General features: G+C 42.2%; 1 protein-coding gene across 4 annotated transcripts in view; it reads left to right on the forward strand.

The window, feature by feature from the left end:
- ABCC9 (ATP binding cassette subfamily C member 9) overlaps positions 1-12,160 on the forward strand; it is a 104,927-nt gene that overhangs the window by 15,080 nt on the left and 77,687 nt on the right. For all 4 annotated transcript variants that reach the window (XM_039347376.1, XM_039347378.1, XM_039347375.1 and 1 more), the window contains exons 7-10: positions 2,075-2,281; positions 4,077-4,235; positions 6,792-6,947; positions 9,739-9,873. In XM_039347376.1, the coding sequence (XP_039203310.1) occupies positions 2,075-2,281; positions 4,077-4,235; positions 6,792-6,947; positions 9,739-9,873 (657 nt within the window). The remainder of the gene's footprint in view (positions 1-2,074; positions 2,282-4,076; positions 4,236-6,791; positions 6,948-9,738; positions 9,874-12,160) is intronic.

Genomic DNA, 12,160 nt, shown 5'->3' on the forward strand with positions numbered 1-12,160 from the left:
CAAATAAATGGTAGTTATTATTACTTCTACATCAATTGGCATGGCACATAACGCCATGTTGATTGCATTTGACAAAATATGTGCATTGCATTACAACCTATTCCTAGTATTTTCTTTTGGAGTAAATCTTGTAATTTTACATACACATTATTCCCCCCTTTGTGTTTGTATTATCAGCTGTTAGTGCAACAACTTTGGATTTCAAATTGTTTTCATTTATTACTCTGTATAGATGGTTTGACAAAATTTCAGCAGTTTTGCCCTCAATGGATTCTAAATTTAAAATTTTTACTTGAATGCCATTGGTAACATTAAAATATCTTACTAGTATTGGATACAATTTAGTTTCATTATGATTGGATGCATCAGATAAAACTGTTACAAATGCTGCAGTTTCCAAGTCTCATGTAAGTATTTTGTCACAGTAATTTTTAAATACTGATTTAATAATAGCCTCACATTTTGTCCTGGTGCATGAAAATTTAGCATCATGAAACTTTTTCAATAATTTAGTTGTATAATCCATACTACGAAAACTTTGATTGTTAATTATGGTAAGGTATGGAATGCAAATGTTCCCTCCATTGCAGCTAACTGTTTTCATCTTCAGAATACTTTGAAGTTTAAAAAAACCCTGTTACTTTACAACTGGAAGCAGATGCATCTGATGATTGCTTATGTTTCTTGGTGGTCAAGTGTTTCATAATAGCTGCTCTGCCCCCAACTGCAATACAAAATTCTCTGCTGCAAATATTGCAAAGAACAATGTTATCCTTCTTTGATGTGATGAATGGAAATTCCTTATTCAATTTATCATTGAAATGGCATTTTCTCTTTTTTGATTTTTCCATCCCTAAATGGAAGTTAGTCTCCTCCAGGTATCTTCGGGACTAACTAGGAGATGGTGTAGTTGGGTAGCAGGGAAGGGTGCAAAGTTCCTGCCAATTCGCCTTCACTGCAGATAACTTACATGTGCAAAGTTTGCCCGCCGGGTGTTTTGGCACGCTCAGCAGCAATTCCTATTGGCTTTCGAAAGCCAATAGGAGTAGCACAGCTCATGCAAAAGTTGAAAAAAAAAACATCAAAAAAAGGTGCCAGAACGCCATTCTGAGCTTTCTATGAGAAAAAAAAAGCCCTGCAGATTAGTCTTCAAATATCGAAAAGGAGGATATGTAGGAGGACACTTTTCGAGGGAGGACAGAACTTACAAAAGGAGGACTGTCCTCCCTAAAGGAGGACGGTTGGTCACCTTACATCTATGCTGAAATGTATTCAGTCTTAGCTCCACAAGGCCATCTGGAAACAGCGAGGAACCAGCCCCTGCTGTGTCGGCCCCACCCCCTGGGTGCATGCTGGGGAGGTGTCATCCTTTATGAGGAATGAAGAAATGCACCATGCCTTGGCCCTTGCCCCGGTCCCACCCACTCCTGCCAGAGACCCTCAGATCTGTCCCACTCCTGCCCAGGCCCCCATAGTCACTCTTGACGCGAACAATGTAGAGCTGGCCATGCCCACCCAGTAGGCCACACCCACTCCATCCATGCCCACCCTGGCCACACACACCCCATCCCCCCAAGGGCAACCACAGTGCTGATTGGCCCTCAATGAAATTGAGTTTGACACCCCTGGGTTACAGCTTCTGGATTGTCTTCAAGGGCTGCCCCTTGAAACATGCATAGATGACTACCATGCTTGCAACCGGTTGTTTGCATAGCTAGCAAATTATTTTTAAAAGAAAAGTTTTGCATTTACTTATTATTAGTTTTAATTATTAGGAGGGCACATTGGCTCAATGGTTAAAGACACAGAGCTTCTCAGCTGGAAAGTCAACAGCCGGGCAATGGGTTGAGGTCCCGTTCCTTGCTCCCATCTCCTGCCCATCGAGCAGTGCAAATGCGAATAGATGAACAGGTAATAGCATTCTGTGTGCCTTGCTATCCAGGAGAAACCTTTATCTTTTCATTATTCATAATGAAAAGATAATAATTATTATAATTCATAATAAGAATAATGAATGATGGTTATTAAATCATGATTTGTTGGATTCCCCCTACTTCTTTTTTTTCTTTTTCAGAAAAAAGTGGCTGACCATCCCAACCGTACTCCTTCCATCTGGTTAGCGATGTATCGGGCTTTTGGGCGCCCCATTCTTCTCAGCAGCACGTTCCGCTATTTAGCAGACCTCCTGGGGTTTGCTGGACCACTTTGCATTTCTGGCATCATTGAGACTTTATCTGCAAACCACAATAAGGGCAATTCTACAGCCAGCAATAACACCTATGTAAGTTAACCATTCTGGCAGGTGTAATGACCTAGACCAGGGGTAGGTAACCTTGGCTCTTTTATGACTCGTGGACTTCAACTCCCAGAATTCCTGAGCCAGCATGGCTCAGCTTGGAAACCTCTCCCTTTCCCCTCAGCATGGCTGGCTCAGGAATTCTGGGAGTTGAAGTCCACGAGTCATAAAAGAGCAAGGTTGCCTACCCTTGGGCTAGACTATTTATTTGTCTATTTGCCTCTTGATATTCTTAACCAGCTTTTCTTCCTCTTATCCTGTCTCTGTATATCTGTTTCTTTCACCCTGGGGAAAAGCTGGAGTTACAGAATTGGGTCTATGTCAAGGGTGTCAATTTCACTGAGGGCCACATCAGCATTGCGGTTGCCCGGGGGGGGGGCGGGCAGGTGAGTGTGCCCAGAGTGGGTGCAGCCTACTGGGTGGGCATGGATGGAGTGAGTGTGGCTTACTGAGTGGGCGTGGCCAGTTCTACATCATTCGCGTCAAGGGTGACTATGGGGGCCTGGGCAGGAGTGGGACAGATCTGAGGGTCTCCAGCAGAAGGGGGTGGGACCGGGGCAAGTGCCAAGGCATGGTCCACCAGGGCAAGTGCCAAGATGGCCACTACAAAATTGTACACTGGCTCCCAGCTGGCCTGGGCCAGGGCCAAGGCAGAGGGGACCGTTCCCTCACTGTTTTCAGGATGGCTTCGCGGGCCACATGAAACCACTTTGCGGGCCGCATCTGGCCCCCGGGCCTTGTGTTTGACATGTCTGGTCTATGTAATTTACTGAAAAAGAAGGATCAGGGGTGACAGGATAGCAGTGTTCCAATATTTGAGAGGCTGCCCCAAAGAAGAAGAGGTCATCTTATTTTCTAAGCATCAAACAGCAGGGCAAGAGGTTAATGGGGTGGAAACTAACCAAGGAGAGAAGCAACCTAGAACTAAGGAGAAATTTCCTGACAGTGAGAATAATTAATCAGTGGAATGGCTTGCCTCCAGAAGGTGTGGATGCTCCAACACTGGAGGTTTTGAAGAAGAGACTGGTCAGCCATTTGTCTGAAATGGTATAGGGTTTCCCACCTGAGCAGGGGGTTGGGCTAGATGACCTCCAAGGTCTTCTCTAATGTTGTAACTTAAATTTAGAATAAACCCTGCTGAATTCAATAGGGTTCTGAAGAGGCTAGTATACAATTGCCCTGTTAATTGATTCAGATTCTCTATGTAGGTCAGGGTTGTTTAACCTTGGCCACTTTAAGACTTATGGACTTCAACTCCCAGAATTCTCCAGCCAGTCAGGTCTGGGAGTTGAAGTCCACAAGTCTTAAAGTTGCTAAGTTTGATCACTCCTGATGCTCATAATTGTTTCTTTCTCCTTTGCACAGTGGTTCTCAACCTGTGGGTCGGGACCCCATTTGGGGTCGAATGACCATTTCACGGGGGTCGCCAAACAACACAGTCCGCCATTTCCCCCCCCCCCCTTTCCTTAGCTGTGCTACTCCCTTTTATTCTATTGGCTTTTGAAAGCCAATGGAATAGACTCTCTTGAATAGAGTCTAATTCTATTGGCTTTCAAAAGCCAATAGGAATTGTCCAGGCTGTCTCTGCCCTGCTGAGCCCACCAAAAGTCCCATTCTGCAAACGATGCTGCACCAGTTGAGTAGTCCTTGACTTACGACCGGTTGAGTAGTCCTCGACTTACGACCGGTTGGGGGTCGTGGCATTAAAAAGATTGAGAACCACTGCCTTTGCAGAATGCTTTTAAAGCTTTCTGAATCTTCTTCTTTTTTTACTCCAAAGGCATCTACAGAGCCATTCCTCACCTCAAGAGATTTCCTCAAAGACAATTATGTCCTGGCTGTTCTCCTGTTCCTGGCACTTATCCTTCAGAGGACATTCCTCCAGGCCTCCTATTATGTTACCATAGAAACTGGCATCAACTTACGAGGAGCTTTACTGGTGAATAATGACTTGATTTCGTCCACTTGTAGGTTTTGATAAGGATTTGAATTCTTCACACCTTTACTTAATTTGCTTGTTCTTAAAAATGACAGGGTAAAGTAGGATAAAAGACAGATAAAACTATTTATACCAGGGATATGCAATTTTCTTGGGCCGAGACCATCTTGGCCTTTGACTGGTGTCTCAAACGCTGTAGTCCACAACACAGTGGAATAGAAAAGCTAGGACGAAAAAGAATTGAACTTACTTCATTGATATTTCAGTATAATTAAAGTGAAATATAGTCCATACGATTACAGTCAAGTGTTTTATATACAGCACACTGATATAGGCCATTTGGGATGAAAGATGGGATTTGTATCTAATAATCTAATAAATAAACTTAATTAATCGTAAGACATGTTGAGTAACAGCACTCTAGTGTTGATGAAGCACAATAAAAGAGGAGGTATACTTGGTTACCCAGTTCTGTGATATAGCATGATACATGACCGGAGTGGTGATAGAACTGACTGTTTAATATATCAACCCATACTTTATATTATGTTGTATGAAGGTTCACCATATTGGGAAGATGCAATTACTTTATAAACCAGCCTTCTACAAAACGATGCTCCCTAGATTGGTTAGCAGATAAGTCCCAGAATTTTCAGCCCACACGGTCTTCTAAGAGCAGTGATCCCAAAATTTGGTTCTAAAATTTTAAGATAGACCTTGATGGGTTTTCCTCTGGCTAACAAGACAAATATCATCAACTTACTTGGATGTTGTAGGGAGGTATATTTTGATAGGTAAAGGTTTCCCCTGTCCAGTTGTGTTTCTTAGCCAAGGGAGCCAGCCTTGTCTGAAGACATTTCCATGGTCATATGGCCAGCATGACTATATGCCAAGTCTCACAGAAACACTGTTACCTTCCCACTGAAGTGGTACCTATTTATCTACTCACATTTTCATGTTTTCAAACTGCTAGGAGACAGGAACTCACCCTGTCATGCAGCGCTTGGATCTTGAACCCGGGCTGTCAACTTTCCAGCTGACAAGCTTAGCATCTTTAACTATTGAGCCATTCCACCCCCCCTAACTTTTGATATTCACTTTATAATAAATACAGGCATGAGATTTACAGATTCTACTGCAGTCCATCCTGGGGCTCCAGTCTCCAAACTGCTCAGTTCACACCTGGGTTCTTCAAAATAGGTTTTATTATTATAAGAATCCATAAGCAGAAGACAACATCTAGGGAAAACGTTATGCAGTACTGTCCCAGTTTCCCAACATGTAGTAAATCAGGGCACACGAATACGGTCCTTAGGTGAAGAAAAAAAAAGCCCTAAACATTTGGGAACGATTTAGATTAGAGGAAAGAAAATGTGTGGGAACATCACCAAGGTTTCTAAAAGCAAAGGAGGATAAGGAGATACTCTCTTAAAACATTGTAATATAGATCATCTGGGAAAGCCGACTGGAATAAGATTTAGGAAAGTAGTTTTTGAAACAGCACTTAATTACACTGTGAAATTTGTTAACTTAAGGTAGAATGGATGGTTTGAACAGATTAGTGATGAATGAATTAGAAAAATTCATTGGAAGCAGGTTTGTTAAGGACTAACTATCCTGAGGATGCAACATTACCTTTGGGCAATCAGCATCATGTCTGCTGGGAGCTTCACAAAAAATCAAGATCGTGTCCATTACCAACACTCCAGAATCAAGGAACTACCAATTCAGACAAACAATCAAACAGTAAACAATGGCCTAATCCAGGGGTAGGCAACCATGGCTCTTTTATGACTCGTGGACTTCAACTCCCAGAATTCCTGAGCCAGCCATGCTGAGGGGAAAGGGAGAGGTTTCCGAGCTGAGCCATACTGGCTCAGGAATTCTGGGAGTTGAAGTCCACGAGTCATAAAAGAACCAAGGTTGCCTACCCCTGGCCTAATCAATAAACCATCAAGAACACTCCCGCCAATACCGATAGGGCCAGCCACTTGTATATAAACAGAGACCAAACCCCACTCCTTCTAGCACTGATGATGTTACCTAGTTGGATAATGAAACGTCTGCATGAAAACAACCAAGCTCGGAGAGCACCAAGGATCCCACAGTTCCATAAGATTTGTAGTGAGACAACACCTTTCTTTTTTCAGGCTGAGGATTGCCTTGAGCTGCCCTCTGAAAAAGGAGAGACCCTCTCACTCCCCAACTCTGCCTAGCTAGGATAAAAACAAAATCTGATTGTATTTTGTTAAAATCAAATGCAGTTAAAATTAAATGAATTGAGTGCAGTTCATACAATGGCATTCTCTTTTTTGAATATATTAGTTATTAATATTGGATATTAACTATAGTTCAGCCATTTTCAGAAATCACACCAAAAGAGCTAGGGATAACCGTGGGACCTCAGCTTCTGCCCTTTTAATCTACGACTCTCCTGTGGAACTACAGCACATATGATAGTTCCTTTACATGGCGAGAAGTTTGTGCTGTTTGTAATTTTTGATGCTGAAATTCCTAATACTCACTGGCTTTTTTTTTTCTGGCTTCTTTTCCCAGGCAATGATCTATAACAAAATCCTGAAGCTTTCCACATCTAACTTGTCCATGGGAGAGATGACATTGGGACAGATCAATAACCTGGTTGCCATAGAAACAAACCAACTCATGTGGTTCTTGTTCCTGTGTCCCAACTTGTGGGCTATGCCCGTTCAGGTAGAGCATCGAAATAAGGGCCAAATTTTTGGAAGATGTGACAGACTTAATTTTGATTGAGTGTTGTGGGGAGAGAATCTATGACTGAAACTGAAGGATTTGGGGGTCCTTAAAAAGAGTCCCATCCTCACTGATAAAATCAAGAACAGCAAGTTCATTTTTTACCTCAAATAGTAATAATAATAATAATAATAATAATAATAATAATAATAATAATAATAATAATAATAATGATGATGATGATAAAGTTGGAAGGGACCTTGGAGGTCATCTAGTCCAACCCCCTGCTCAGGCAGGAAACCCTATATCATTTTGGACAAATGTCTGTCCAGTTTCTTCTTAAAAACTTCCAGTGTTGGAGCATTTACTGCTTCTGGAGGCAGGCTGTTCCACTGGTTAATTGTTCTAACTGTCAGGAAGTTTCTCCTTAGTTCCAGGTTGCTTCTCTCTTTGGTTAGTTTCCATCCGTTGCTTCTTGTCCTGCCTTCAGGCGCCTTGGAAAATAACTTGACTCCCTCTTCTTTGGGGCAGCCCCTGAGATATTGGAACATTGCTATCATGTCCCCCCTCGTCCTTCTCTTCATTAAACTAGACATACCCAATTCCAGCAACTGCTCCTTATGTGTTTTAGCCTCCAGTCTCCTAATCATCTTTGTTGCTCTTCTCTGTACTCTTTCTAGAGTCTCAACATCTTTTTACATCGTGGTGACCAAAACTGGATGCAGTATTCCAAGTGTGGCCTTACCAAGGCATTGTAAAGTGGTATTAGTATGGAATAAGCCAGTGTTTTAAAACCTCAGCAACTTGAAGATGTCTGGACGTCAACTCCCAGAATTCCCCAGCCAACCAGCATGCTGGGAATTGAAGTCCACACATTTTAAACTTGCAAGGTTGAGAAACACAGGCATAAGCTACAAATTATATTAACTTTGCAATGTATTCTTGGGGTTCTAGTATTCAATTCCCATAATGCTCAATTAACAAACACTGTTTATGATTGAAGCGTATACTGTAACACTTACCAGGGTGATGTGACGGTCACTGGCAACTATAACATTTAGTCCTATAATATATTTGTGTGTATCAAGTCACAAGTGATTAATAACTGTGTTTCAATCCAGAATCCTGGTGATTAGTAAGAGTGTGTCCTCTGATTGGAAAAATGGTTTATTGAAATACCCTCTTAAAAATGTCCTCTTATTTAAACTGTGACTTAAGATTGACAGGAATTCTAAAAACCTTAATGGAATTGGGGAGACAGGCAGAGCAGATGCTGATATATGCTGATGATATCTTTATTCCTCCTCTGATTTCAGTGACACATGAGTTTAGTATTCAGTCTGATTACTGTATCAACTGAAATAAATCAGATTTGATCCTAATTAAGGCAGCCCTCAACTTATGACTTTAATGATATCTGCCCATTACAGTTGAAAGTTGTGACAGTCATAAAATGGGTTATCCACGTAACTGACTCGATTTTAAGACCTTTTTTGTGCAAGCTGTGGGTTTCTAGCTTCAGCTCCTACCTTCAAGGCATTAAAACTGATAAATGGCAATAGCACTTAGACCAGTGGTTCTCAACCTTTTTAATGCCGCGACCCCCAACTGGTCGTAAGTCGAGGACTACTCAACCGGTCGTAAATCGAGGACTACTCAACTGGTGCAGCACCGTTTGCAGAATGGGACTTTTGGCGGGCTCAGCAGGGCAGAGACAGCCTGGACAATTCCTATTGGCTTTTGAAAGCCACTAGAATTAGACTCTATTCAAGAGAGTCTATTCTATTGGCTTTCAAAAGCCAATAGAATAAAAGGGAGTAGCCCAGCTAAGGAAAAGGGGAAAAAAATGGCGGGCTGCGTTGTTTGGCGACCCCCGTGAAATGGTCGCTCGACCCCAAATGGGGTCCCGACCCACAGGTTGAGAACCACTGACTTAGACTTATATACCGCTTCATAGTGCTTTTACAGCTCTCTCTAAGCGTATAGCCCCAACAATCTGGGTCCTCATTTTATTGCCCTTGGAAGGATGGAAGGCTGAGTCAGCCTTGAGCCAGTCAGGATCAAACTCCTGGCAGTGAGCAGTGAGTTAGCCTGCAATACTGCAGTCTAACCACTACACCATCACAGCCTGCCCTTCCTTCCTTCCTTCCTTCCTTCCTTCCTTCCTTCCTTCCTTCCTTCCTTCCTTCCTTCCTTCCTTCCTTCCTTCCTTCCTTCCTTCCTCTTACCAATAACACCTAGACTTATATACCACTTCACAGTGCTTTTACAGCCCTCTCTAAGCGGTTTACAAATATCAGCCTATTGCCCCCCAAAATCTGGCTCCTCATTTTACCGACCTCAGAAGGATGGAAGGCTGAGTCAACCTTGAGCTGGCCAGGATCGAACTCCTGGCAATGGAATGCAGAGCTAGTGCGCAATGCTGCATTATAACCACCGTGGTGGCGCAAAAGCTTCACTTGTGTTGAACCCATGTCCACGTGATTTGGTATGCATGCACATATAGCCAAAGTGTTCGGGGTACCACCCCAGAAGAGAATTCCCATCTGAAAGAAGCAGATGCTGCAGTGGTTGGAGGTACCATAGTCCATTCATGCCCATGTGCCCAGCTCTAATACCTCAAAATTGTTCACTTTTAAAACTAAACCATACCTAAAACATGGCAGATCTTTCCTATTTCAATAGTTCCAACATCTGGAGCCGTTTCCACATCTCCACTCAAAATCTGTGCAGATAAATGCAAATGAATAGTGTTTTCTAAGTCCTTCCTCTTTCCCCTATTTTTTTGTAGATTATTATGGGAGTGATCCTGCTCTACCATTTACTGGGAATGAGTGCAGTGGTGGGAGCCGCTGTGATCTTACTGCTGGCTCCCATCCAATATTTCATTGCAACCAAGTTGGCCGAGGCTCAAAAAAGTACTCTTGTAAGTTATTCTTGTTTCATTCTATTTCTGTTTGAATATGAGCTGTCAAAAGTTGTTCTTCTTGAACCAGAGCACATAGGTCATTGAAATTTGTCTTACTCTCAAAAGAAAGATATTCTCCATTCAAACTGATGCGTACAGTACAGATTAATAAAGTTGGAAGGGACCCTGGAGGTCTTCTAGTCCAACCCCCTGCTCACCATTTCAGATAAATGGTGCTCCAATGTCTTCTTCCAAACCTCCAGTGTTGGAGCACCCACAGCTTCTGGAGGCAGGTTGTTCCACTGGTTAATTGTTCTAACTGTCAGGAAATTTCTCCTTAGTTCTAGGTTGCTTCTCTCCTTGATTAGTTTCCACCCGTTGCTTCTTGTCCAGCCCTCAGAATAGCTTGACTCCCTCTTCTTTGTGGCAGCACCTTAGATATTGGAGCACTGCTATAATGTCATTCCTAGTCCTTCTTTTTATTAAACTAGACATACCCAATTCCAGCAACCGTTCTTTATGTGTTTTAACTTTCAGTCCCCTATCCATAAAGGCTGTTTTCTCAGTAAATTTACTGCCATTGACTCCAGTACTTTTTCCCCTTTCAAAATGTCTTTAGTGCCAAATAATAATAATAATAATAATAATAATAATAATAATAATAATAATAGGAAGATCTTAAAGTCCAAACTCAATGGAGGAAATACCATAAAGGCAATCAACACCTGGGCAATCCCAGTCATTAGGTACACAGCTGGAATAGTGGACTGGACTCAAGCAGAACTAAAAGCAATGGATAGGCAGACCAGAAAAAATAATGACAATGAATCATGCCCTTCATCCACGCAGTGACATTGATAGACTTTATCTACCAAGGCAAATAGGTGGGCGTGGAATGCTACAAGTACATCAGATGGTTGAAGAAGAAAAAATGGCTTTGGAAGAATATCTGAAGAACAATGATGAAGATGCACTGAAATTAGTATATCAGGAAGGCTTACTAACTACTGGAGAGACCAAACTGGCCTACAAGAAAGACCAAATGAAGAACAGAATAGAGGCATGGGAAGACAAAGCACTACATGGCCAATACATGAAAAAAATAGCTGGGAAAGCAGATAATAATAAAACCTGGCAATGGCTAAGAGCAGGAAAATTGAAGAAAGAGACCGAGGGACTAATTCTGGCTGCACAAGACCAAGCCTTAAGGACAAATGCATACAAAGTCAAAATTGAGAAGACAGCAACAGACAGTAAGTGCCGCCTATGCAAAGAAGCTGAAGAAACAGTGGACCACTTGGTAAGCTGTTGCAAGAAGATTGCACAGACTGATTACAAGCAGCGGCATGACAAAGTAGCAACAATGGTGCATTGGAAGATCTGCAAAAAATATCATTTGCCTGTAAGCAAAAACTGGTGGGATCATAAAATAGAGAAAGTCATAGAAAATGATAAAATTAAACTGCTCTGGGACTTCAGAATTCAAACAGACAAGCACCTGCAACATAACACCCCAGACTTAACAATTGTCGATAAGAAAGACAAAAAAGTCTGGATAGTGGACGTGGCAGTGCCTGGAGATAGCAGAATAGAAGAGAAAGAACTGGAGAAGATAACAAAATACAAAGACCTACAAATAGAAATAGAAAGACTGTGGCAAAAGCAAGCAAGGGTAGTACCAATAGTCATAGGCTCCTTGGGTGCAATCCCAAAACAACTGGAGCACCACTTGAACACCATTGGCATTGACAAATTCGCTATTAGTCAATTGCAAAAGGCGGCCTTACTAGGAACTGCTTCCATCCTGCGACGATATCTGTAATACCATCAAACATCCACATCTGCCTATCCCAGGTCGTGGGTAAGGACTCGATAGGTAGACAAAATGCCAAATCCAGTCTGAACATCTGGCTGACTGTGCGATGATCCATAATAATAATAATAATAAAGTTGGAAGGCACCTTGGAGGTCATCTAGTCCAACCCCCTGCTCAGGCAGGAAACCCTATACCATTTCAGACAAATGGCTGTCCAGTCTCTTCTTACAAACTTCCAGTGTTGGAGCATTCACTGCTTCTGGAGGCAGGTTGTCCCACTGGTTAATTGTTCTCACTGTCAGGAAGTTTCTCCTTAGTTCTAGGTTGCTTCTCTCCTTGATTAGTTCCATCCTTTGCTTCTTGTCCTGCCTTCAGGAGCTTTGCAGAAAAGCTTGACTCCGTCTTCTCTTCTCTTCTCTTCTCTTCTCTTCTCTTCTCTTCTCTTCTCTTCTCTTCTCTTCTCTTCTCTTTATCTCTTCTTTTATCTTT

Source organism: Crotalus tigris, unplaced genomic scaffold, assembly GCF_016545835.1.
Source record: "Crotalus tigris isolate CLP2741 ecotype Arizona unplaced genomic scaffold, ASM1654583v1 scf7180000018068.1947079, whole genome shotgun sequence".
NCBI lineage: Eukaryota > Metazoa > Chordata > Lepidosauria > Squamata > Viperidae > Crotalus > Crotalus tigris.